Source organism: Clavelina lepadiformis, chromosome 1 (assembly GCF_947623445.1).
Source record: "Clavelina lepadiformis chromosome 1, kaClaLepa1.1, whole genome shotgun sequence".
NCBI classification, from domain to species: Eukaryota; Metazoa; Chordata; class Ascidiacea; order Aplousobranchia; family Clavelinidae; genus Clavelina; species Clavelina lepadiformis.
Genome location: NC_135240.1, coordinates 7827141 through 7849695, shown reverse-complemented (window position 1 = coordinate 7849695; position 22555 = coordinate 7827141). Strand labels below are relative to the sequence as shown.

The window sequence follows — 22555 nt, the reverse complement described above, 5'->3', positions numbered from 1 at the left end:
ACCACATTTGTTTTAACAGACTTATAGGAATCATCTAGAAAGATGAATTCGTTTAAAATCGTTGTTTTCTTGGCGGTGTGTTTCAGCCATCAAGCTCTTGGGACTTTTGATGTCTTCGGTCGAGGTAAAATGCTAAGATTCATCTGATTATTTTGTTAAAATGTTGTAGGCTATTATCGAAAAGTAATTTTGACAAATCTGTGTTCAAATGGAATTTTCATGGAATGGAGCCTCATAAAACATCAAGTAACCATTTCATTTCAAATTTCAGCAGGTTTCTTTTCGAGATGTTTTAAACCCAAACCTCCAGCAAACGGAAAAATTACTCCAGAGCACAAAAACGTCTTTTACAAAAATGAAAAGATTTGGATTTCCTGTGGCACAAATTACGATCTGGTTGGAGCAAAAGATTTGAAATGTTTGGGTCGCAACAAATGGTGGCCAGCATTGCCTCAATGTGTTCGTAAGTCTCTAATTCCAAGGGTTGAAAACTGAACTAAAGTATAAACAAATTATTCGGTTATATTAATTCGCTTGTGTTAATTAGCAAAAGTTGTGCAATGTGAAAAACCCAAAGAGCCCAGAGATGGATTCATTGTTCCGAAAGACGAAACACTTTTCGATGTCGGAGAAAAGATTTGGTTCAAATGCGATCGTGGATTTGAACTCAACGGCGTAAAAGATTTGAAATGTCTTAGCAATGGAAGATGGTCCGCTCCCTTTCCCCGATGTGACCGTAAGAATGTTCTTTCTAATTATATAGAAGTTTTAAAATAGTATGATCCTGAAGCGTTATCATTTGGCGTTAATCTTGTCAACACAGTTTCTACAATACATATACTTGTGACAGTATTAATATATATTGTTATAATTGCTTATATATATAATCAAATATATAACCTATAATTATCACTTGTCGTGAGAATATATTATTAGCTTATATATGAAAAAGATACGGTTAAGTTATTCAGCACCATAAAGTTGATTAAATAAACTAAATTTATATATAAAAGTTTTTGGAATACATTTTCTTTAATTACTGTACTATAATCTTCAACACAATTAAAAAAATAACCTGAAACAATACAAACGAATTTCATAATTTTGCAATTAAAAATAATGAACTTATGTAACTTCGATCAAAAAGATCATAGTAATCTTTGGTGCGCAGGCAAAATCGTAAAATGTGAGAAACCAGATGAGCCTGACAACGGATCAATCCGACCAGACGACCAAGATTTCTTTGATGTTGACGAAAAAATCTGGTTCAGTTGTGAGCGAGGATTCGAACTGAAAGGCAAAAAAGACTTGCAATGTCGCAGCAATGGAAAATGGTCTGATAAGATCCCAAGATGCGAACGTAAGTTTTGATTCATTTATCATCTGACTAAAAGAGTTTAGAAACCATCAAAAATCGATTCGAAGTTCGAACTGTATTCCAAGCAAATTAACTTGATAAGGGAACTACAACCTCAATAAGAAAATGTGTTTTTCTTTTAACACTTTTCTTCGTGAAATAAATAATACGAAAGGCCAAAATTGCATGTTAAACTTTTTCACAAACGAATCATGCTCACTCAGGTAAAGTCGTGAAATGTGAGAAACCAGATGAGCCTGACAACGGATCAATCCGACCAGACGACCAAGATTTCTTTGATGTTGATAAAAAATCTGGTTCAGTTGTGAGCGAGGATTCGAACTGAAAGGCAAAAAGGACTTGCAATGTCGCAGCAATGGAAAATGGTCTGATAAGATCCCAAGATGCGAACGTAAGTTCCAACAAACAGAAAAAATACTTTTACTTTTAAACAATAAAATTGTACAACGAATTTGTGATGATTTTATCGACTTCATCAAAACACCCGTTACTTTGTATCAACCTTGCATTTATATCCAGGCAAAGTTGTTCAGTGCAAAAAACCTCTTGATCCCAAATACGGATTCATTATTTCCGACGATAAAGATCGCTTTGATGTTGGGGACAAGATCTGGTTCAAATGTAATCGCGGATTCGAACTTAATGGAGTGAAAGACTTGGAATGTTTGGGCAACGGGCAATGGTCTGACGATTTCCCAACTTGCAATCGTGAGTGATTCACCGACAAAAGTTACAACAATTATCGTGAAAAAGTTTGCCAATATGATGAGTTGTATTTGCCTGTAGCTCATACCTTTTCTATATCAAAGAAGAAAAAACACAATGTTCAAAAATTTTGTAAAGTTAACTTACCATTTTATTATTTGCAAAAACGAATGCAAATGGATGCCAATAAGTTAAGTTTTGTTATTTTCTGTAGCTGAAGCCGTGAAATGCCAAGTACCGGACGCCCCAAGAAAGGGCCACATCAGCCCAGCCGGTCAAACCTTTTTCGATGTTCATGATGAGATTTGGTTCGGTTGTGAAGTTGGATACTTTCTTGTCGGCAAGGAAAGTCGGACATGCCTTCCCAACGGACAATGGTCCGGCAGAAACCCTCGTTGCTTCTGTAAGTGACAAGTTTGATTTGGAAACAAAATATGCCTGAATTTTATCTTACATTTTTTTATCGAAGTTTACTTTATTAAGTTTTTTATAAAAACATTTTGGACTTCACTTACTTGACAGATAATCTTATGACTTTCTTGCTTTTAGTTAAATATCGCCACTACTAAACCGAGCATGCGATGAATCTATGAGAATATCAATTTCGATGACGACAATGATGGACTTTTTCCTTAAAATTTATTTCATTTCAATCTTGTTATAATATTTGGACGTCACTTATTAATTGTTATCTGTAGCAATTATTTGTATTGCAATACACGTAATTTAAAACAAAAAAGTGGTATATAATAAAAAACACATTTTTCTGAAAACTTGCAATCATTCACTGACGCGAAATAAAAAAAGGATTATAGGATCGATTAATTTGATTTTTATTTTTGTTAAAAAAGACGCTACATAGGCTATATGACCTTCTTAAACTCAAAGAAGCAAATTAACCATAAACGCATTGCAACCACATATGCAGTATTTATAAACCAAAGTAACATTAATTAACAAAACAAAAAATTTTAATTCATTTTAATTATTATAGGCTACGTAGAGTAATGAGTGACCCATCACAGGCTCCAGCTATAACGCCAACGCATGCATTTGGAATAAATAAGATTTTCTTTAAATTCCAGTGAAATTTACTCTCAGTTTTATATATACGATAACTTTATTGCAACTTGATTTTCGACGTTTGCTTCGACCAATTAAATTTTAGTTACAACATGCAAGACGATGCTATTTTTTATGGAATGCTGTTTCCGCAAAGTCAATCACTCGTCTGAAGCAATTCTCAAAAGTCACTTGGCAAAGCTTTTTGTATTTAACAACTGTCCTTTTATCAACACTTTTTAAATATTGTAGCTTGGTTTGATGTAAAATAAGCAAGTTATGACAGAGTTATATAGGCTGCAGTTTTATTGATTTGCAGCTCAATTACTGGAATAACTATGTTGATGAAGCATAGTATGCCTTTTTGTCATTTTGCGTAAGTCATGGACTCCGTGTATATGGATTTAGTAAGATTTAATTTGCTGAATGTAATCATAAAAAAATCCGATTTGTAAAAGTCTACATTATAAAGTTGCAAGTTACAAAAAGTTAACATGTTCGAAGATTTTAGTTCATAAAATGTTACATTATAAATGTTTAAGTACAAGAGACAGAAATGAGCTGTAACTGTAATAAAAGTGCTCGTATACATAAAGCTACTATAAGCGAAGTCATTTCCATGTAAAACCAGTGGTTTGCAGAAATGGCTTTGCAACAGATGTCATAATCCACGAAGTGCCACTATATAGCCCCAGTCAATATACAAGCAATTTGTGCTGTATTCAGACGTGACGCGACACCTGATCGAAAGACACTTTATCGAACGACACTTAATCGAACGACAGTTTATCGAAAGACACTTAATCGAACGACACCTGATCGAAACGACACCTGATCGAAACGACAGTTGATCGAACGACACTTTATCGAACCGACAGTTGATCAAACGACACTTTATCGAAACGACAGTTGATCAAAGCGACAGTTGATCGAATCGACTGTTGCTTCTCCCGCACATAGTCATAGCAAAATGTGGCGTTCCGTTGCATTGTTTGCTGTAGAAAATTAAAATTTGGTGACTTTTCATAAAAAATGTTCAGCTATCTGTCCATGTTTGTTTGATAAAGTTGGATTTTGTAATTTTTGAGATATTGTGATATTTATATAATTTTGCTCTCTCTCCGCATTGAAGCGTATTACTCATTTACGCACCAATAACTTGACTAACTATTCTTTTTCGTTCTCTTTTCACAGCGGGGACGCGGCGTAACAAGAAGAATTTCTAGAAATGTGTCACTTTTAGAAATACCTAATTTACACTAAATTCACTTTCTTTAGTTTTACAATTATGATGTATACAGGAATCCAGATGATGTTTCTACTAACCTGTAATAATCTCATCAGTCTACGACGCATAGTTTTCTAGTAATTAACGATTGCAAATGTGTGTGCGGGGTTGGCCACACCTAGTTTTTTTAGTAAACTCGCGAGCCTGGTTAGGATAGGGTTAAAAGATCCACAATTTATCGAAACAACTGACGATATGCACTGTTAAAAGAACGACAATTTATTAAAAGAACTGACAACATGCACTGTTAAAAGCACGACAACTGACGAAGTGCACATTTCAATCGCATTCATTTAATTACAAGTTGTGTGCAATTGCTGGAAGATAACTTTTTATGTCCATATTCGTTGAGTCATAATTTTCGACTATGCTCTTCAGCCGTTGGTTGACAGCGTCGTAGCGCGTGATCTTAGCTTGCTTTTCGTGAATTTCATTGTTGAAAATATTTGTTCACATGTGTACGTGCTACCAAGCATCGAAGCCATTTATTTTGCGCTGTCGGTCAAGCTGGGATAAAGACCACTTTCAAGAAGCTACTTTGTGTAAAAGTCAGGCAGCGACATGCCCCTTGCTATTAAATTTTGCCTTCAATTCCTTACTCTTTGTATCTATAATGACTAGTCTAGTCTACTGTACAGACAATCTCGTACTTAGTAATTCTCGTGCGTATTCTTGTGATATCTTTTTAATATGTGGGCGGGCCGGCCGCCATGCGAAATCGAACACTTTATGATACAAATATAAAATATAAATCGTCAACTTTATGATATATACATCACAATTCATTAATGCACACCATTACAAAGACCGCACATCACAATGGCTCATTGTTTCAATGTTTGAGAAACACGCAAAAATCTTGCTTGAACTGTCGGTTCGATAAAGTGTCGTTCGATCAACTGTCGTTTTGATTAACTGTCGGTTCGATAAAGTGTCGTTCGATCAGCTGTCGTTTCGATAAAGTGTCGTTCGATCAACTGTCGGCTCGATTAACTGTCGTTCGATAAAGTGTCTTTCGATCAGCTGTCGTTTCGATCAGGTGTCGTTCGATAAAGTGTCTTTCGATAAAGTGTCTTTCGATAAGGTGTCATAGTACCGAACGGTTTAGACAGAAGTATTTTTAGCATTTTTTTCCGTGAGTGCATACGCTGACGTGTAATGTGTTTCAGATCTGCAATTAAAGCCCTAATGACCCAGTTGCGAGTGCAATTCTTATAAATATGTAACTGGCCACGTAAGCTATAGCAATTAGCCGGCATAATTAAACAGAACTCAAGAAATCGTTCAAAGCCGTCATGAGAACTGGTACTACGACGCTTTATCGAAAGACACTTTATCGAACGACACTTTATCGAACTACAGTTAATTGAACCGACAGATGATCGAACTACACTTTATCGAACGACAGTTAATCGAACCGACAGTTGATCGAACGACAAACTTTGACAATAGCTTCAAGCAAGATTTTTGCGTGTTTCTCAAACATTGAGACAATAAGCCATTGTGATGTGCGGTCTTTGTAATGGTGTGCATTAATGAATTGTGATGTATATATCATAAAGTTGACGATTTATATTTTATATCTATATTTTATATTTGTATCATAAAGTTGACGATTTCGCATGGCGGCCGGCCCGCCATGCGAAATCGTCCGGCCCGAAACATATTAATAAGTTATCACAGGAATACGGCCCGCCGTTTCTTATTGAGTTTCAAACTGCAGTGTTGGCTCTGTTTGAAAAAATTGTGGTATTGTTACCTCGGAAGAAGCGCTACGACGCTGTCAATCAACGGCTAAAGAGCATAGTCGAAAATTATGACTCAACGAATATTGACATAAAAAGTTATCTTCGAGCAATTGCACACAACTTGTAAATAAATGAATGCGATTGAAATTTGCACTTCGTCAGTTGTCGTGCTTTTAACAGTGCATATCGTCAGTTGTTTCGTTAAATTGTGGTTCTTTTAACCCTATCCTAACCAGGCTCGCGAGTTTACTAAAAAACTAGGTGTGGCCGACCCCGCACACACATTTTCAATCGTTAATTACTAGAAAACTATACGTCGTAGACTGATCAGATTTTTACAGGTTAGTAGAAACATCATCTGGCTTCCTGTATACATCATAATTGTAAAACTAAAGAAAGTGAATTTAGTGTAAATTAGGTATTTCTAAAAGTGACACATTTCTAGAAATTCTTCTTGTTACGCCGCGCCCCCGCTGTGCGGAAAACCAGATGATCGCGAGAAGAAAACGAAAGAGAATAGTTAGTCAAGTTATTGGTGCGTACATGAGTAATACGCTTCAATGCGGAGAGAGAGCAAAATTATGAAAATATCACAATATCTCAAAAATTACAAAATCCAACTTTATCAAACAAACATGGACAGATAGCTGAACATTTTTTATGAAAAGTCACCAAATTTCAATTTTCTACAGCAAACAATGCAACTGTACGCTACGTTTTGCTATGACTGTGTGCGGGAGAAGCAACAGTCGATTCGATCAACTGTCGGTTTGATCAACTGTCGGTTCGATAAAGTGTCGTTCGATCAACTGTCGGTTCGATCATCTGTCGTTTCGATCAGCTGTCGTTCGATTAAGTGTCGTTCGATAAACTGTCGTTCGATAAAGTGTCGTTCGATAAACTGTCTTTCGATTAAGTGTCGCGTCACGATGAGAACTATGACGAAGGTATTTCCTATAATGTTTTCGAAATTTAAAATTATTATCTCACTTACTTTTAATTTGATCACGATTTGAAACGAGTTTTGGGTATATAATCCATTGACAGAATCTTACTCACCACATTTATTTTAACAGAATTACAGGAATCATCTAGAAAGATGAATTCGTTTAAAATCGTTGTTTTCTTGGCGGTATGTTTCAGCCATCAAGCTCTTGGGACCTTTGATGTCTTCGGTCGAGGTAAAATGCTAAGATACTTCTGATCATTTTGTTAAAATGTTGTAGGCTATTATCGAAAAGTAATTTTGACAAATCTGTGTTTAAATGGAATTTTTAATGGAGCCTCATAAAACGTCATGTAACCATTTCATTTCAAATTTAAGCAGGTTTATTTTTGAGATGTTTTAAACCCAAACCTCCGGCGAACGGAAAAATTGCTCCAGAGCACAAAAACGTCTTTCAAAAGAATCAAAAGATTTGGATTTCCTGTGGCACAAATTACGATCTGGTCGGAGCAAAAGATTTGAAATGTTTGGGTCGCAACAAATGGTGGCCAGCATTGCCTCAATGTGTTCGTAAGTCTCTAATTCCAAGGGTTGAAAACTGAACTAAAGTATAAAAAATTTATTCGGTTATATTAATTCGCTTGTCTTAATTAGCAAAAGTTGTGCAATGTGAAAAACCCAAAGAGCCCAGAGATGGATTCATTGTTCCGAAAGACGAAACACTTTTCGATGTCGGAGGAAAGATTTGGTTCAAATGCGATCGTGGATCTCAACGTGGACCTCAACGGCGTAAAAGATTTGAAATGTCTTCGCAATGGAAGATGGTCCGCTCCCTGTCCCCGATGTGACCGTAAGAATGTTATTTCTGATTATATAGAATTTTTAAAAAAGAATGATCCTGTAACGTTATCATTTGGTGTTAATCTTGTCAACACAGTTTCTGCAATACATATATTTGTGACAGTATTATTATATTTTGTTATAATCGCTTACATATATAATCAAATATATAACCTATAATTATCACTTGTTGTGACAATATATTATTAGCTTATATATGAAAAAGATTTGGTTAAGTTATTCAGCATCAAAGTTGATGAAATAAACTAAACTTTTATATAAAAGTTTTCGGAATACATTTTCTTTAATTATTATACTATAATCTTCAACACAATTAAAAAACAACATGAAAAAAAAACAAACGAATTTAATAATTTGGAATTGAAAAATAAAAACTTATGAAAGTTTAATCAAAAAGATCATAGTACTCTTTGGTGCGCAGGTAAAGTTGTGAAATGTGAGAAACCTGATGACCCGGACAACGGATCAATCCGACCAGACGACCAAGATTTCTTTGATGTTGATGAAAAAATCTGGTTCAGTTGTGAGCGAGGATTCGAACTGAAAGGCAAAAAGGACTTGCAATGTCGCAGCAATGGAAAATGGTCTGATAAGATCCCAAGATGCGAACGTAAGTTCCAACAAACAGATATAATACTTTTACTTTTAAACAATAAAATTGTACAACGACTTTGTAATGATTATATCGACTTCATCAAAACACCCGTTACTTTGTATCAACCTTGCATTCATATCCAGGCAAAGTTGTTCAGTGCAAAAAACCTCTTGATCCCAAATACGGATTCATTTTCTCCGACGATAAAGATCGCTTTGATGTTGGGGACAAGATCTGGTTCAAATGTAATCGCGGATTCGAACTTGATGGAGTGAAAGACTTGGAAAGTTTAGAGAACGGGCAATGGTCTGATGATTTCCCAACTTGCAATCGTGAATGATTCACCGACAAAAGTTACAACAATTATCGTGAAAAAGTTTGCCTATATGATGAGTTGTATTTGCCTGTAGCTCATACCTTTTCTATATCAAAGAAGAAAAAACACAATGTTCAAAAATTTTGTAAAGTTAACTTACCATTTTATTATTTGCAAAACGAATGCAATTGGATGCCAATAAGTTAAGTTTTGTTATTTTCTGTAGCTGAAGCCGTGAAATGCCAAGTACCGGACGCCCCAAGAAAGGGCCACATCAGCCCAGCCGGTCAAACCTTTTTCGATGTTCATGATGAGATTTGGTTCGGTTGTGAAGTTGGATACTTTCTTGTCGGCAAGGAAAGTCGGACATGCCTTCCCAACGGACAATGGTCCGGCAGAAACCCTCGTTGCTTCTGTAAGTGACAAGTTTGATTTGGAAACAAAATATGCCTGAATTTTATCTTACATTTTTTTATCGAAGTTTACTTTATTAAGTTTTTTATAAAAACATTTTGGACTTCACTTACTTGACGGATAACCTTATGACCTTCTTGTTTTTAGTTAAAAATCGGCACTACTAAACCAAGGATGCGATAAATCTATGAGAATATCAATTTCGATGACGACAATGATGGACTTTTTTCCTTAAAATTTATTTGATTCCAATCTTGTTATAATTTTTGGACGTCACTTATTAATTGTTATCTGTAGCAATTATTTGTATTGCAATACACGTAATTTAAAACAAAAAAGTGGTATATAATAAAAAACACATTTTTCTGAAAACTAGCAATCATTCACTGATGCGAAAAAAAATAGGATTATAGGATCAATTAGGCCTAATTTGATTTTTTTTGTTTTTAAAAGACGCTACATATACGACCTTCTTAAGCCCAAAAAAGCAAATTACCCTTATAAGTATTACAACCACATATGAAGTATTTATAAAGCGAAGTAACATTAATTAACAAAACAAATAATTTTAATCCATTATTATACGTACAGTAATGAGTGACCCATCACAGGCTCCAGCTATAACACCAACGCATGTATTTGGAATAAATAAGATTTTCTTTAAATTCCAGTGAAATTTTCTCTTAGTTTTATCTATTCGATAATATTGTTGCAACTTGATTGTCAATGTTTGCTTCGTCCAATAAAGATTTAGACATTACATGCAAGACGATGCTATTTCTTATGGAATGTTGTTTCCGCAAAATCAATCACTCGTCTGAAGCAGTTCTCAAGAGTCACTTGGCAAAGCTTTTTGTATTTAACAACTGTCCTTTTATCAACACTTTTTAAATATTGTAGCTTGGTTTGATGTAAAATAAGCAAGTTATGACAGAGTTATATAGGCTGCAGTTTTATTGATTTACAGCTCAATTACTGGAATAACTATGTTGATGAAGCATAGTATGACTTCTTGTCATTTTGCGTGTATATGGATTTAGTAAGATTTAATTTGCTGAATGTAATCATAAAAAAGTCCGATTTGTAAAAATCTACTTTATAAAGTTGCAAGTTACAAAAAGTTAACATGTTCGAAGATTTTAGTTCATAAAATGTTACATAATAAATGTTGAAGCACAAGGGACAGAAACGAAGTGTAACTGTAATAAAAGTGCTCGTATACATAAAGCTATACTATAAGCGAAGTCATTTCCATGTAAAACCAGTGGTTTGCAAAAGAGACTTTGCAACAGGTGTCATAATCCAAGAAGTGCCACTATATAGCCCCAGTCAATATATAAACAATTTGTGCTGTATTCAAAAAGGTGCAATTTTTAAAACTTGGGATTGGGAATAGGCCCAATAGGGCAGCTCGTTAAGAAGGTATGATTAGCAACATGTCGTTTTCCAGAAGACACTATTAACAAAATAAAAATGATAAAAGTTATTAAAGACTATATTCCAGGGGTGGCCAAACTGCGGCTCTTTAATGAATTAGCATTGTTGAATTAGACATGCATTTTCCCGGTCTAGACGAGTTGTTTGATCAGATTATGAAACAATGCGTTCTATCACACGTAGTAACAATGGACTCATAGTTAGTAATAATCAAATTACACTCCAAAAAGTACATTATTGTACAGAAGTGTGCTAACTTTTACACTGTAGTTAAGTAAACTGTCAGATTGAAGCTGTACGTCAGGACTGACCTAGTTTTAAGTCTTGGTTACGGTTATACTAATAATTGCAAAAAGAGTTGGTGAAGCCCAGGTGGAGACTCATAGTATCACCACGCAGCACTAATGTTTATCAATAGCTACACTTCGTTGTGAGTGAATAAATTCGTGGTTTTTATTGTGTTTGTGTTGTGGCTCTTTTAAAACTGGAATTTTTTAAATACGGCTCGAGCATGAAGTAGGTCTGGCCACCCCTGCTATATTCATTAGTTTTAATGTCATTTTTTAAAAAAAGACTCTTTTATTTGAAATCATTTCATAAAAATGCGATACTTTGAAATACCTTAATTGAAAAATGGATTGCGCAAGTTAGATAATTAATTATAGTTAAGTGTGATAATTTGAAAAAGATTTCACTTTTAAAAAATTGCGATGAATTACGACAAGTCATATTTCAAAAATTGGGTTTGGCAAGATTGTTTTTCTAAAGCGCTGATTTAAACTAGCACGACATTTTTCATAAGTCGTGTATCACTATTTCGTTTGTACAAAGCTGTGATTCATAATAATCAACAACCACTCAGTGATGATCATGTATAGCATTTGTGCAGCACATTCTGACTGGTGATCACAGTGTTTCAGTTTCAGGATGGACGTTGCTCTACAAAGGTATTGGCCAAGGACAGGCTTCAGCTAGCCAATGCGAGCGATGCGACTGCGTTGGGCACCGCGCTGATTAGTTCCAAAATATTAGAAAGAGTTTAAGTGAACTTTAAATGCCATAAATTTCGGATCATAAATATCACAAAACATCAGATAAACTCAATAAAAATAATTCTTTTCAAAATTATGCCTACATTTCAGCATGTGACATTTGTCCTGCTTCAGGACAACCTTATAAGAAAACTAAAATCCTTTTTTTCATTTCATATTACACAAGCCAAAGTAATTGCCACCGCATTGGATACAAGTTGTGCGCTATAGCAACTTATGTTTTTCGTGTTTGACGTCACTTCCTGTTTTAAAATGTAACATTATTTTAAGCTCAGCATATTACGAAAAGTTTATTAATTAAAAGTACAGTACAAATGTTGAAAAATACAAGTGTAAAATACGTATTCAAACTACTTGCAGGAGCACCATAACTTATAAGATGGAATATTCAAGTAAAACTGACTAAAGTAAATGTTACAGATTTTCTTCTGCCACGTAAGTTTTCTAAGGTAAGCTTTCACGGCCCACTCAAAACCAACGAACGTTGTGCAATGCAGCTTGATTGTATTTTCACGAGAGATTAAACACTCATCTCCGTTTGGGGTTTAACGTTACAAACAGACATATAAAATAAGTTAATTAAATATAATAAGAACTGCAACAGCAGACCTGAACGACCAAAAAAGACAGGTCCTCGCTCTGAACACCAGAACGTCGAATCCCCCCGAAGGCCACCTTTTCTCAGGAAGACAACTACTCACGCCTGAAGCAAATGCGGAACCTCAATCGGAGCCTCAAAGGACACGCAATGATTACGCGTTCGACCACATCGAAACACTGACGCGACTAAGAAAACAAAATCAAATACGACAGTGGACAAAAGAAATCAGAGTGATACAACATTAACAAAATATAAGTTATAAAGCGAGGGAAAACACACGTAAAACAAATAAACAACGGTGCGAAATATTATTTTGCCACACAAACAAAAAATTGATTTTATTGCCCTAGGGTAAACTGATAAATAGTGTTTAAGTATTGCTTCAGGCGGGTGATATGAGCCGTGAGCCGTTTCAATCAGAATATTTTAAGCAATTATCCTTTTATAAACATATACGCTGATGTGTCTTGAGTTAAGTGCTCGCAATTAATGCCTTGTAATGACGCAGTGTCAAAAGCAATTTTTAATTTTAATCACGATTTGAAACGATTTTAGAATATATAAATCTTCAATGCATTTGTTTTGGCAGAATTACAAGAATCATCTCGGAAGATGAATTCGTTCAAAATCTTAGCTTTTTTAGCAGTATGCTTCAGTCATCAAGCTTTTGGTTTTGATGACTACTTTCATGGAGGTAATGAACTATAACATTAGTAGTAACATTTCTGGTCGTTTTGTGAAAAGTTTACGTCGAAGCTTCATAACTTAATAATTTCAATGAATCTGTGTTTTGAGTGAATATCTTATCTTGCTTCATGAAAAATAAAGTATATAAGCATTCGTGTTTAAATTTCTACAAATACTTTTGAAGATTGTTTCAAACCAACACCACCGGCGAATGGGAAGATTACACCAAAGGACAGAAGCGTTTTTTTCAAATATGAAAAGATATGGATCTCCTGTGGTACAAAATACGACTTGGTCGGAGCCAAACATCTGACATGCTTGCGTGACGACACATGGTCTCCTGCTCTACCTAAATGCGTTCGTAAGTCTGTCGTTCTATGGGTTGAGAAATGAACTAAAGTAGTTATAAATTCTGAAAGTTTCCAAGGCGAAAATCATTCGTTCTGTTTACATCATTTCTATTATCCAGCAAAAGGCGTACGCTGTGAAAAACCCAAAGAGCCTAGGGATGGATTCATTATACCAAATGACCAGTCATTTTTCGATATCGGAAAAAAGATCTGGTTCAAATGCAACAGAGAGTTTGAACTTGATGGAGTGAAAGACTTGGAATGTTTGGACAACGGGAAATGGTCTGACGATTTCCCAACTTGCAAACGTGAGTGATTTAGCAACGGAAATAGTTAGCGACCCAACATGAACCAAACTTTTCCGCTCACATATATGCACATGTTGCTTTTGTATGGTTTTCCAAATTTACTTTTTTGATGCATGTAAATATAAATTTAAATATTTTATTACTTTTATTAAAGCTAATTTGTTATTTCGATATTTGTATAAACGAATGTAATCTGATGCTAAAAACTCAAGCTATGTATTTTGTCTGCAGTTAAAAGCGGCAAATGCCGATTACCGGACGCACCCCAGAACGGATACATCACACCAAATGGTCAAACTTACTTTGATGTTAATGATCGTATTTCGTTCCATTGTCGTTCTAGATACTTTCTTGTCGGCAAGAGAAGTCGGACATGCCTTCCCAACGGAAAATGGTCTCACAGAAACCCATTGGGTTGCTTCTGTAAGTGATACGTTTAACTTTACATATTGCGTAAAGTCTCAGTTTCAAATATTACTTAAGGACAATTTATCGTAGGTTTGTTATAAAAATAGTTTTGACCATAATAAATTTTCAGTTGGACATTATGTTGATTTACTCTAATAAACCGAAAATACGATGAACTTGTGGAATTTCGACTTTGATGACGACAAAGGATGGACTTTTTCCCTAAAATGTATTTGATTTCGGTCTTGCTATAGCTTTTGGCTATCTTTTATCACATAGTCATCTGTGGCAAAAAAATATTGTAGTTCGTTTAATATAAAACAAAAAGTTGTATGAAATAAAAATTTTGTATCTTGAAAACTTGCAACTAATTCTATCAAATAAAGAAGTTTTAAGGCTGATAAATGTAACTTTTGTTGATGGTTAAAAATTACAATTGAGTCTGAAGCGGACGCTTTAATTAGACAACATCCAAAAAGGATATTAATCACAATAGTTTTACAACTACTTATGGATTAGACCAACAGACCAACATATCATTACCAAAACAAGAAATATTAATATTATTCAATAAAACAATACGTCATAGTTTCCAGCTTCAACGTCAACCGGTTTAAACTAAATTTAAAAGTATCTGGACCTTTTTTTTGCCAAGTGATGGGAAATATCGCCGAGATTAACCGATTCAAAAACTTTTTAAAGTGCGGAAAATTTATCCGTATACCATAATATATTCATATTCCATACCATACAAATTAAAATGCAGTACAAAAATAGTGTAATTAAAGAAACATTTACACAGAGCCGGAAAAATTTTTTCGGTGAAGATTTAAACAGTTAAGAACAAAAGCCGATTGGAAATTTGAGAAAGAGCAAAGAATTGAAAGATAATATTAAAAGTAAAGACATTCTATAGTAAAACAACTGTTACGGAATTATTTTTGTTAATCTGTACAAGCCAGGCACGATTTCACATTTATGCTAAACCGCCACACCCTTTGCTGTCAGTAACTATTTCACTGTCGCGGTGTCACAGTAATTTTCGATGGATCTTCCATAAAAGTACATTTATTTTCAAGCTGTGTCAAACCTGTCTAATATTCTTCAGAAATACATGAGCAACATTTACATTTATCAAAGATATCAGCAGACAAAAGGACAATAAGGAAAAGAAAAACCATAACAGGTCTTAATTGATAAAACGCTGCAGAAACACAACACAACAATGAAAGATGTATCGTGCTTCGAAGTTCGTCACACAACGAAAATAGATTGTGAGTTAAAACATAAAACCGTCTAAAACGCCGTGGGCTTTTCAAAGATTGGTTACCGTATAACGAAACTGATAAAGAAAGAGATATTATTAATTTTTTTGAAAAGCACTTATGGTCATGGTTGACTTTTACAACACAAATAACTCAATGCACTAATAGTTTGCGACGAAAACGTTCAAACACAAACAACGTATAATGCTCAAAATCTGTGTTAAATGTTAGTCAATGTATTGATTGACATTTTCTTAATTAAAAGCAGAAGGTATTACACAACTGAAAATTTGTTTATGAATTAATTATTTGTAGTTGATTTCAGATCTCTTATATTTGGGAGTATACAAATGTTCTGATAATGAAACAATTATTTTCGAGAAACAGCTTAGTTTCGTATCTGACATTTGTTTTCCTTTGGAGTAAACGTGAAAAAATATTCAGTTCACTTCTATCCTATCTCCTACTATTCAAGCAAAGTAATTCTCGACATATACAGAAATAAACCTATTGTGCACTATGGCAACTAGCGTTTAATTTCACCAAATGTTTTAAAGTATAAAAAGTATATATTTTTAACATATTACCAAGATTTCGTTTGAGAGAAAATTGTACAAATGTGGGAAATACGGAATATGCGATCAAACTACTTTTAGAAATATAACAATTATTTATACGATGGTATAATTAAGTAAAACTGACTAAAGTAAACAAAAAAATTGATTTTGTTGCCCAAGGGTAAACTGATAAATGGTGTTTAAGTATCGCTTCAGGCGGGTGATATGAACCGTGGGCCGTTTCAGTCAGAGTATTTCAAGCAATTATCCTCTTATAAACATATACGCTGATGTGTCTTGAGTTAAGTGCTCGCAATTAATGCCTTGTAATGACGCAGTGTCGAAAGCAATTTTTTAATTTTGATCACGATTTGAAACGATTTTAGAATATATAAATCTCCATTGCATCTGTTTTGGCAGAATTACAAGAATCATCACGGAAGATGAACTCGTTCAAAATCTTAGTTTTCTTAACGGTATGCTTCAGTCATCAAGCTTTTGGTTTTATTGATGATTACTTCTATGGAGGTAAAAAGTTATAACATTTTTAGTAACATTTCTGGTCGTTTTGAGAAAAATTCATGGCGAAGCTTCATAACTTAATAAATTCAATGAATCTGTGTTTTGAGTGAATATCTTATCTTGCTTCATGAAACATCAAGCACTCGATTTTAAATTTCTGTAAATATTTTTGAAGACTGTTTCAAACCAACACCACCGGCGAACGGGAGGATTACACCAAAAGAAAGAAGCTTTTTTTTCATGAATGAAAAGATATGGATTTCCTGTGGTGCAAAATACGACTTGGTCGGAGCCAAACATCTGACATGCTTGCGTGACGACACATGGTCTCCTGCTCTACCGAAATGTGTTCGTAAGTCTGTCGTTCTATGGGTTGAAAAATGAACTAAATAAGTTATAAATTCTGAAAGTTTCTAAGGCGAAAATCATTCATTCAGTTTACATCATTACCTTTACTCAGCAAAAGGCGTACGCTGTGAAAAACCCAAAGAGCCTAGGGATGGATTCATTATACCAATTGACCAGTCAATTTTCGATATCGGAAAAAAGATCTGGTTCAAATGCAACAGAGAGTTTGAACTTGATGGAGTGAAAGACTTGGAATGTTTGGACAACGGGCAATGGTCTGACGATTTCCCAACTTGCAAACGTGAGTGATTTAGCAACGGAAATAGCTAGCGACCCAACATGAACCAAACTTTTCCGCTCACTTATATAAAAATGTTGCTTTTGTATGGTTTTCCACACTTACTTTTTTGATGCATGTAAATACAAGTTTAAATATTTTATTACTTTTATTAAAACTAATTTGTTATTTCGATATTTGTATAAACGAATGTAATCTGATACTAAAAACTCAAGCTATGTATTTTGTCTGCAGTTAAAAGCGGCAAATGCCGATTACCGGACGCACCCCAGAACGGATACATCACACCAAATGGTCAAACTTACTTTGATGTTAATGATCGTATTTTCTTCCATTGTCGTTCTAGATACTTTCTTGTCGGCAAAAGAAGTCGGACATGCCTTCCCAACGGAGAATGGTCTGGCAGAAACCCATTGGGTTGCTTTTGTAAGTGATACGTTTAACTTCTAAACAGATTGCATAAAATCTCAGTTTCAAATATTACTTAAGGACAATTTATCGTAGGTTTGTTATAAAAATATTTTTGACCATAATAAATTTTCAGTTGGACATTATGTTGATTTACTCTAATAAACGGAAAATACGATGAACTTGTGGAATTTGGACTTTGATTACGACAAAGGATGGACTTTTTCCCTAAAATGTATTTGATTTCGTTCTTGCTATAGCATTTGGCCATCATTTATCACACTGTCATCTGTGGCAAAAAATATTGTAGTGCGTTTAATTTAAAACAAAAAGTTGTATGAAATAAAAATGAAACTTGCAACTAATTCTATCAAATGAAAAAGTTTTAGAGCTGATAAATGTAACTTTTGTTGATGGTTAAAAATTACAATTGAATCTGAAACGGACGCTATAATTAGACAAAATCCAAAAAGGATATTAACCACAATAGTTTTACAACTACATAGTACATATAGATTAGACCAACAGACCAACATATCATTACCAAAACAATAAAATAATACTATTCAATAAAACAATACTTCATTTTTTTCAGCTTCAACGTCAACGGGTTTAAATTAAATTTAAAAGTATCTAGACTTTGGGAAATATCGCTGAGATTAACCGATGCAAAGACTTTTTACAATGCGGAAAATTTATCCGTATACCATAATATTAATATTCCATACAATACAAATTAAAATGCAGTACGAAAATAGTGTAATTAAAGAAACATTTTCACAGAGCTTGAAAAATGTTTTCGGTGAAGATTTAGACGGTTAAAAACAAAAGCTGATTGGAAATTTGAGAGAGAGCAGAGAATCGAAAGATAAATACAAAAGCTTCTGGAGCAATTTTTGGACCTGGTTATACAAGTGTCTATCTTTCATGAGTATTGAAGTCAAAGGAGTATTCAATTCAATTTGTAATACCTCCAAGAGAAATTAAAATCTTCAAACTATATGTTCAAGACTTTTCCGATTAGTTTTATGAAGTGTGCAATTGCTGCTGATGTTTTCATAAATGACGTTTGAAACTTTCTCGCTCATTTATGGAGGTTAATATGAAATATGACAAAGATTATGTTTCGCATTTGGAGTAAAATTATTTTCCATATCATGTTTTACATCACACGTACTGAGTTATTGTTAAGTTTGCATAGTAAAGTCCAGACCGATAATATACGATTGTGTTATGAAATACTTATTCAACAATGGTTGAAAAGAAATCCATTCTATAGTGAAACAACTGTTACGGAATTATATTTGTTAATCTGTACAAGCCAGGCTCGATTTCACATTTATGCTAAACCGCCACACCCTTTACTGTAAGTAACTATATCGCGGTCGCGGTGTCACAGTAATTTTCGATGGATCTTCCATAAAAGTACATTTGTTTTCAAGCTGTGCCAAAACCGGCTAATATTCTTCAGAACTACATAAGCAATAATTTAATCTACTTTTACCAAAGATATCAGCAGACGAAAGGATTTCAAGGAAAAGAAAAACGATAACAGGTGTTAACTGATAAAACGTTGAAGAAACACAACACAACAATGAAAGATGTATCGTGCTTCGAAGTTCGTCACACAACGAAAATAGATTGTGAGTTAAAACATAAAACCGTCTAAAACGCCGTGGGCACTTTAAAGATTGGTTACCGCATAACGAAACTGATAAAGAAAGAGATATTATTAAGTATTTTGAAGAGTATTTATGGTCATGATTGACTTTTACGACACAAATAACTCAATGCACTAACAGTTGACGACAGAAACGTTGAAACACAAACAACGTATAATGCTCAAAATCTGTGTTAAAGGTTAGTCAATGTATTGATTGACATTTTATTAATTAAAAGCAGTAGGTATTACACAACTGAAAATTTGTCTATGAAATATTTATTTATTAACTAGTTTATACAGGAAGAATTGAAGTTGATTTCAAATGTCTTATATCTAGGAGTATGTAAATGTTCTGATAATCATACAATTATTTTCGAGAAACAGCTTAGTTTCGTATCTGACATTTGTTCTTCTTTAAGTAAACTTGTAAAAAGACTCAATTCACTTCTATCCTATATCTATCCATTCATTTCATTTTTTTTTACTATACAGTCAGTTTTACTTGAATATACCATCGTATAAATAATTGTTGTATTTCTAAAAGTAATTTGATCGCATATTCCGTATTTTCCCACATTTCTACAATTCTTTTTCGAACGAAATCATTTTAATATGTTAAAAGTATAAATTTTTTATGCTTTAAAGCATTTGGTGAAATTAAACACAAGTGCAAAAATGATTTATTTCTGTAAATGTATAGATAGATAGGAATGGAATAGGATTCAATGGAACGACTTTAGATTATTTAAATCTCCAGTGCATATGATTTGGCAGAATTACAAGAATCATCTCGGAAGATGAATTCGCTCAAAATCTTAGTTTTCTTAGCAGGATGCTGCTGGTCATTATACTAAACCGAAGATGCAATAATTTTGTGAAATGTTTTATTTCAACGATGAGAGATACAGATAGTTTTCCTGAAATCTATTTTTTTTTAATCTTGCTATAATTTTTGGGCATCATTTACGTCGTTATCTCTGGCAAAAATTTATATTGAACGCAAATATTTATAAGCTAAACAAGTCAAAGGGTTTTAATTAATTCGTTAATTCATAAAAGATTTGCTGTTATTCCTGCGGAATAAGGCCTTAATAATATCAACTAGTTCTTTTGTGTGTGCTTTGTCCAAAGAAGTAACAACCAAAATGACTATACGCTTGATTTTGTATGTTGATTTTGATGAGCAATAAAAAATTTACACAAGGTAAAAAATAAATAAATTCATAAATATATATTTACCGGAAATAACACTAACAACAACGCACGTCAAGCTGGCTATATAAGCAAGAGTTGAGGAATCATTGTCGAGCTTGTATGAGTCGACCAAAAACTTTTCTCAGTCTAAGAAAAATAATTTTGTAAATATGCGACTATATTAAGCAACTTGTACATATAAAAAAAGTGGTGAAACATTTAAATGACTGGGAAAATGATTTATTTTGTGAAGAAGTTGAAAGGTAAAAACAAAAACTACTTTAAAATTTTCTGCATCTGGCTGCATGTATATAGTTGTTAGTCCTTTATTTATAGGTGTTGAAAGCTAAGAAGGAACCCAGTTTTTATTAAAACCACGCGAATTTAAGTTTTTTTAACCTTGATCAAGTCTGTTTTGATCGCTTTGATGAATTGCTACCGCTAGGGAGTGTTTTTAAAAAAAGCAGCTAACAGCTGCCCATGTAATATTTTGAAGCTAATAAAAAACAAACAATAAGATTATACACGGATATAGATTATTTTTTCTCGTATGATTCACATGCTTGACGTCATTCAGAGTTCTTTATTGAGCTTGCGTAAAAAAATCTTTCGACAGAAAAATCGGTCTGTGTTATATTTCGTACCGAAACAGGATCAAAAATATGTAGATTTAATAAACAACCGAAAAAAAAGATTACATAAAATCATCATTAGCATAATGAGCATGTAACATATAGTAAGCAAAGTAAAAAAACACAGTATGAGAAAATTGCTATTATATTGTAACCAAGATTTTCCTAGGCCAAGAAACTTACCGCTTTACGGCTAGTGGATTAGCCGGTTTCTGCTCTCCTGTCTTTTATGAGCAATCATTTGATAAAAAAACGTCTTTCTTGAATTAAAACTAAATGTAGACTGACTCAACTCTTCTCCAACAAACCACAGCGTAATCAATTAATTATTATCATTAGGGTGTGAGATTGGAAATTGCGGGCAGCGTAACATACCTCGGGGGGAGTTGTGGGTAAAGGAGTAAACCGTGTCTGAACCCGTAAAGGAGAAACTTTATTAAAATTAGGGCAATTTTTTGCCATAAAAGTTATAGTTTCTCATAAATTTAACCCGATATCACGCGCTCAAATATCATTTAAAAATTTCCTCTATAGGCTGTAGCATGTTTGGCATTCGAATAAAAAAGTCATTACTTAAGTCGTATTTTATGCGATTGGTCATAGATTTTATTTTCAACAATTAAAATCATAAACTAATACAAAGTCTGATTAAATGTAACGCGAAATTGTGTCATTTGCATCAAAACTGTTATTTAAAGGTACAAAAAGTCTTATTTAAAAAGTAAAACGTAAAAAAGTTAAATAAGGAAGTTGCAATTTTATGTAGAGCGTTGAGCTTGCATTGTTCCTTTTGTGACGTCACAATTTATAACTTTTAAACGATGTAATTTACACAATTTTTTAGCAAGACGATGTGTTACTTGGTTAGGGTGTTCAATTTTTCTAAATAGAGTGTTTCTGACTCACCACATATCATACATATTGTTTACAAAAGAACCAGGCATAAAGAGTAAGCTTATATTTTTATAAGTTTTATTTTGAAATTATTAGGTCATATAAAAATCGCCTTACTTATAATACATGTGTGAAAAGTACATATATTTCTATGGCTGTAGCTCATAGATATTCGAAACAGCCTGCCTGCAAAAAATATAAATTAACACGATAACAATAAACAATTGAAGAATAGTGAATTAAGTGAAAGTGACAAGTCAGCAAAAATAATTGTTCTTCTTGCTTCGACATAAATTGATAGTTGGTGCTTGACTTTATATTCAAGCTGGCAATTTGAAACGTAATCACAAGTATAATTACAAAGTAATTAACTTTTTTATTGTGGTTTTTCATGTTACGTGTAAACGTAATTCTCCCATGAACAATATAAAACATACTTATGACGTAATTAATACATGTTGTCAAAAATCGAAAATTGACGAATTGAGTTACGTAATCAATATCACGTTATAACAATTTGTCTATATTAAATAATCCAACAAAATAACTTCTCAGACATCTCTCGTAGGCGTTTTATTTAAACAAAATCGTAATTTCGGACACAATAGGTCACGAAGT

General features: G+C 33.6%; 4 protein-coding genes across 5 annotated transcripts; all 4 read left to right on the top strand.

Annotated features, from left to right (window-relative positions):
• Positions 1–2647, top strand: LOC143463995 (E-selectin-like). 2 transcript variants are annotated; one of them, XM_076962133.1, is made up of 8 exons: positions 17–124; positions 275–463; positions 548–736; positions 1172–1360; positions 1582–1769; positions 1898–2086; positions 2298–2486; positions 2633–2647. In XM_076962133.1, the coding sequence occupies exons 1-5, from the start codon at positions 43–45 to the stop codon at positions 1701–1703; spliced, it is 771 nt and encodes a 256-aa protein (XP_076818248.1). In that variant the 5' UTR covers positions 17–42; the 3' UTR covers positions 1704–1769; positions 1898–2086; positions 2298–2486; positions 2633–2647. The 2 variants fall into 2 exon arrangements, with proteins under 2 accessions (XP_076818247.1, XP_076818248.1); XM_076962132.1 differs by lacking the exon at positions 2633–2647 and having other exon boundaries at positions 1–124; positions 272–463.
• Positions 1734–9679, top strand: LOC143448973 (P-selectin-like). Its single transcript, XM_076948959.1, has 9 exons — positions 1734–1743; positions 1898–2086; positions 2298–2486; positions 7509–7693; positions 7782–7977; positions 8410–8598; positions 8727–8915; positions 9126–9314; positions 9461–9679. The coding sequence occupies exons 1-9, from the start codon at positions 1734–1736 to the stop codon at positions 9478–9480; spliced, it is 1356 nt and encodes a 451-aa protein (XP_076805074.1). The 3' UTR covers positions 9481–9679.
• A 3280-nt stretch (positions 9680–12959) lies between these two features.
• On the top strand, positions 12960–14410 carry LOC143464021 (complement component receptor 1-like protein). Its single transcript, XM_076962134.1, has 5 exons — positions 12960–13097; positions 13275–13451; positions 13560–13748; positions 13980–14171; positions 14287–14410. The coding sequence occupies exons 1-5, from the start codon at positions 13016–13018 to the stop codon at positions 14310–14312; spliced, it is 666 nt and encodes a 221-aa protein (XP_076818249.1). The 5' UTR covers positions 12960–13015; the 3' UTR covers positions 14313–14410.
• Positions 14411–16433: 2023 nt separating this feature from the next.
• On the top strand, positions 16434–18088 carry LOC143464037 (E-selectin-like). Its single transcript, XM_076962136.1, has 5 exons — positions 16434–16506; positions 16676–16852; positions 16961–17149; positions 17381–17572; positions 17691–18088. The coding sequence occupies exons 2-5, from the start codon at positions 16741–16743 to the stop codon at positions 17714–17716; spliced, it is 519 nt and encodes a 172-aa protein (XP_076818251.1). The 5' UTR covers positions 16434–16506; positions 16676–16740; the 3' UTR covers positions 17717–18088.
• The last annotated feature ends 4467 nt before the right edge of the window (positions 18089–22555 follow it).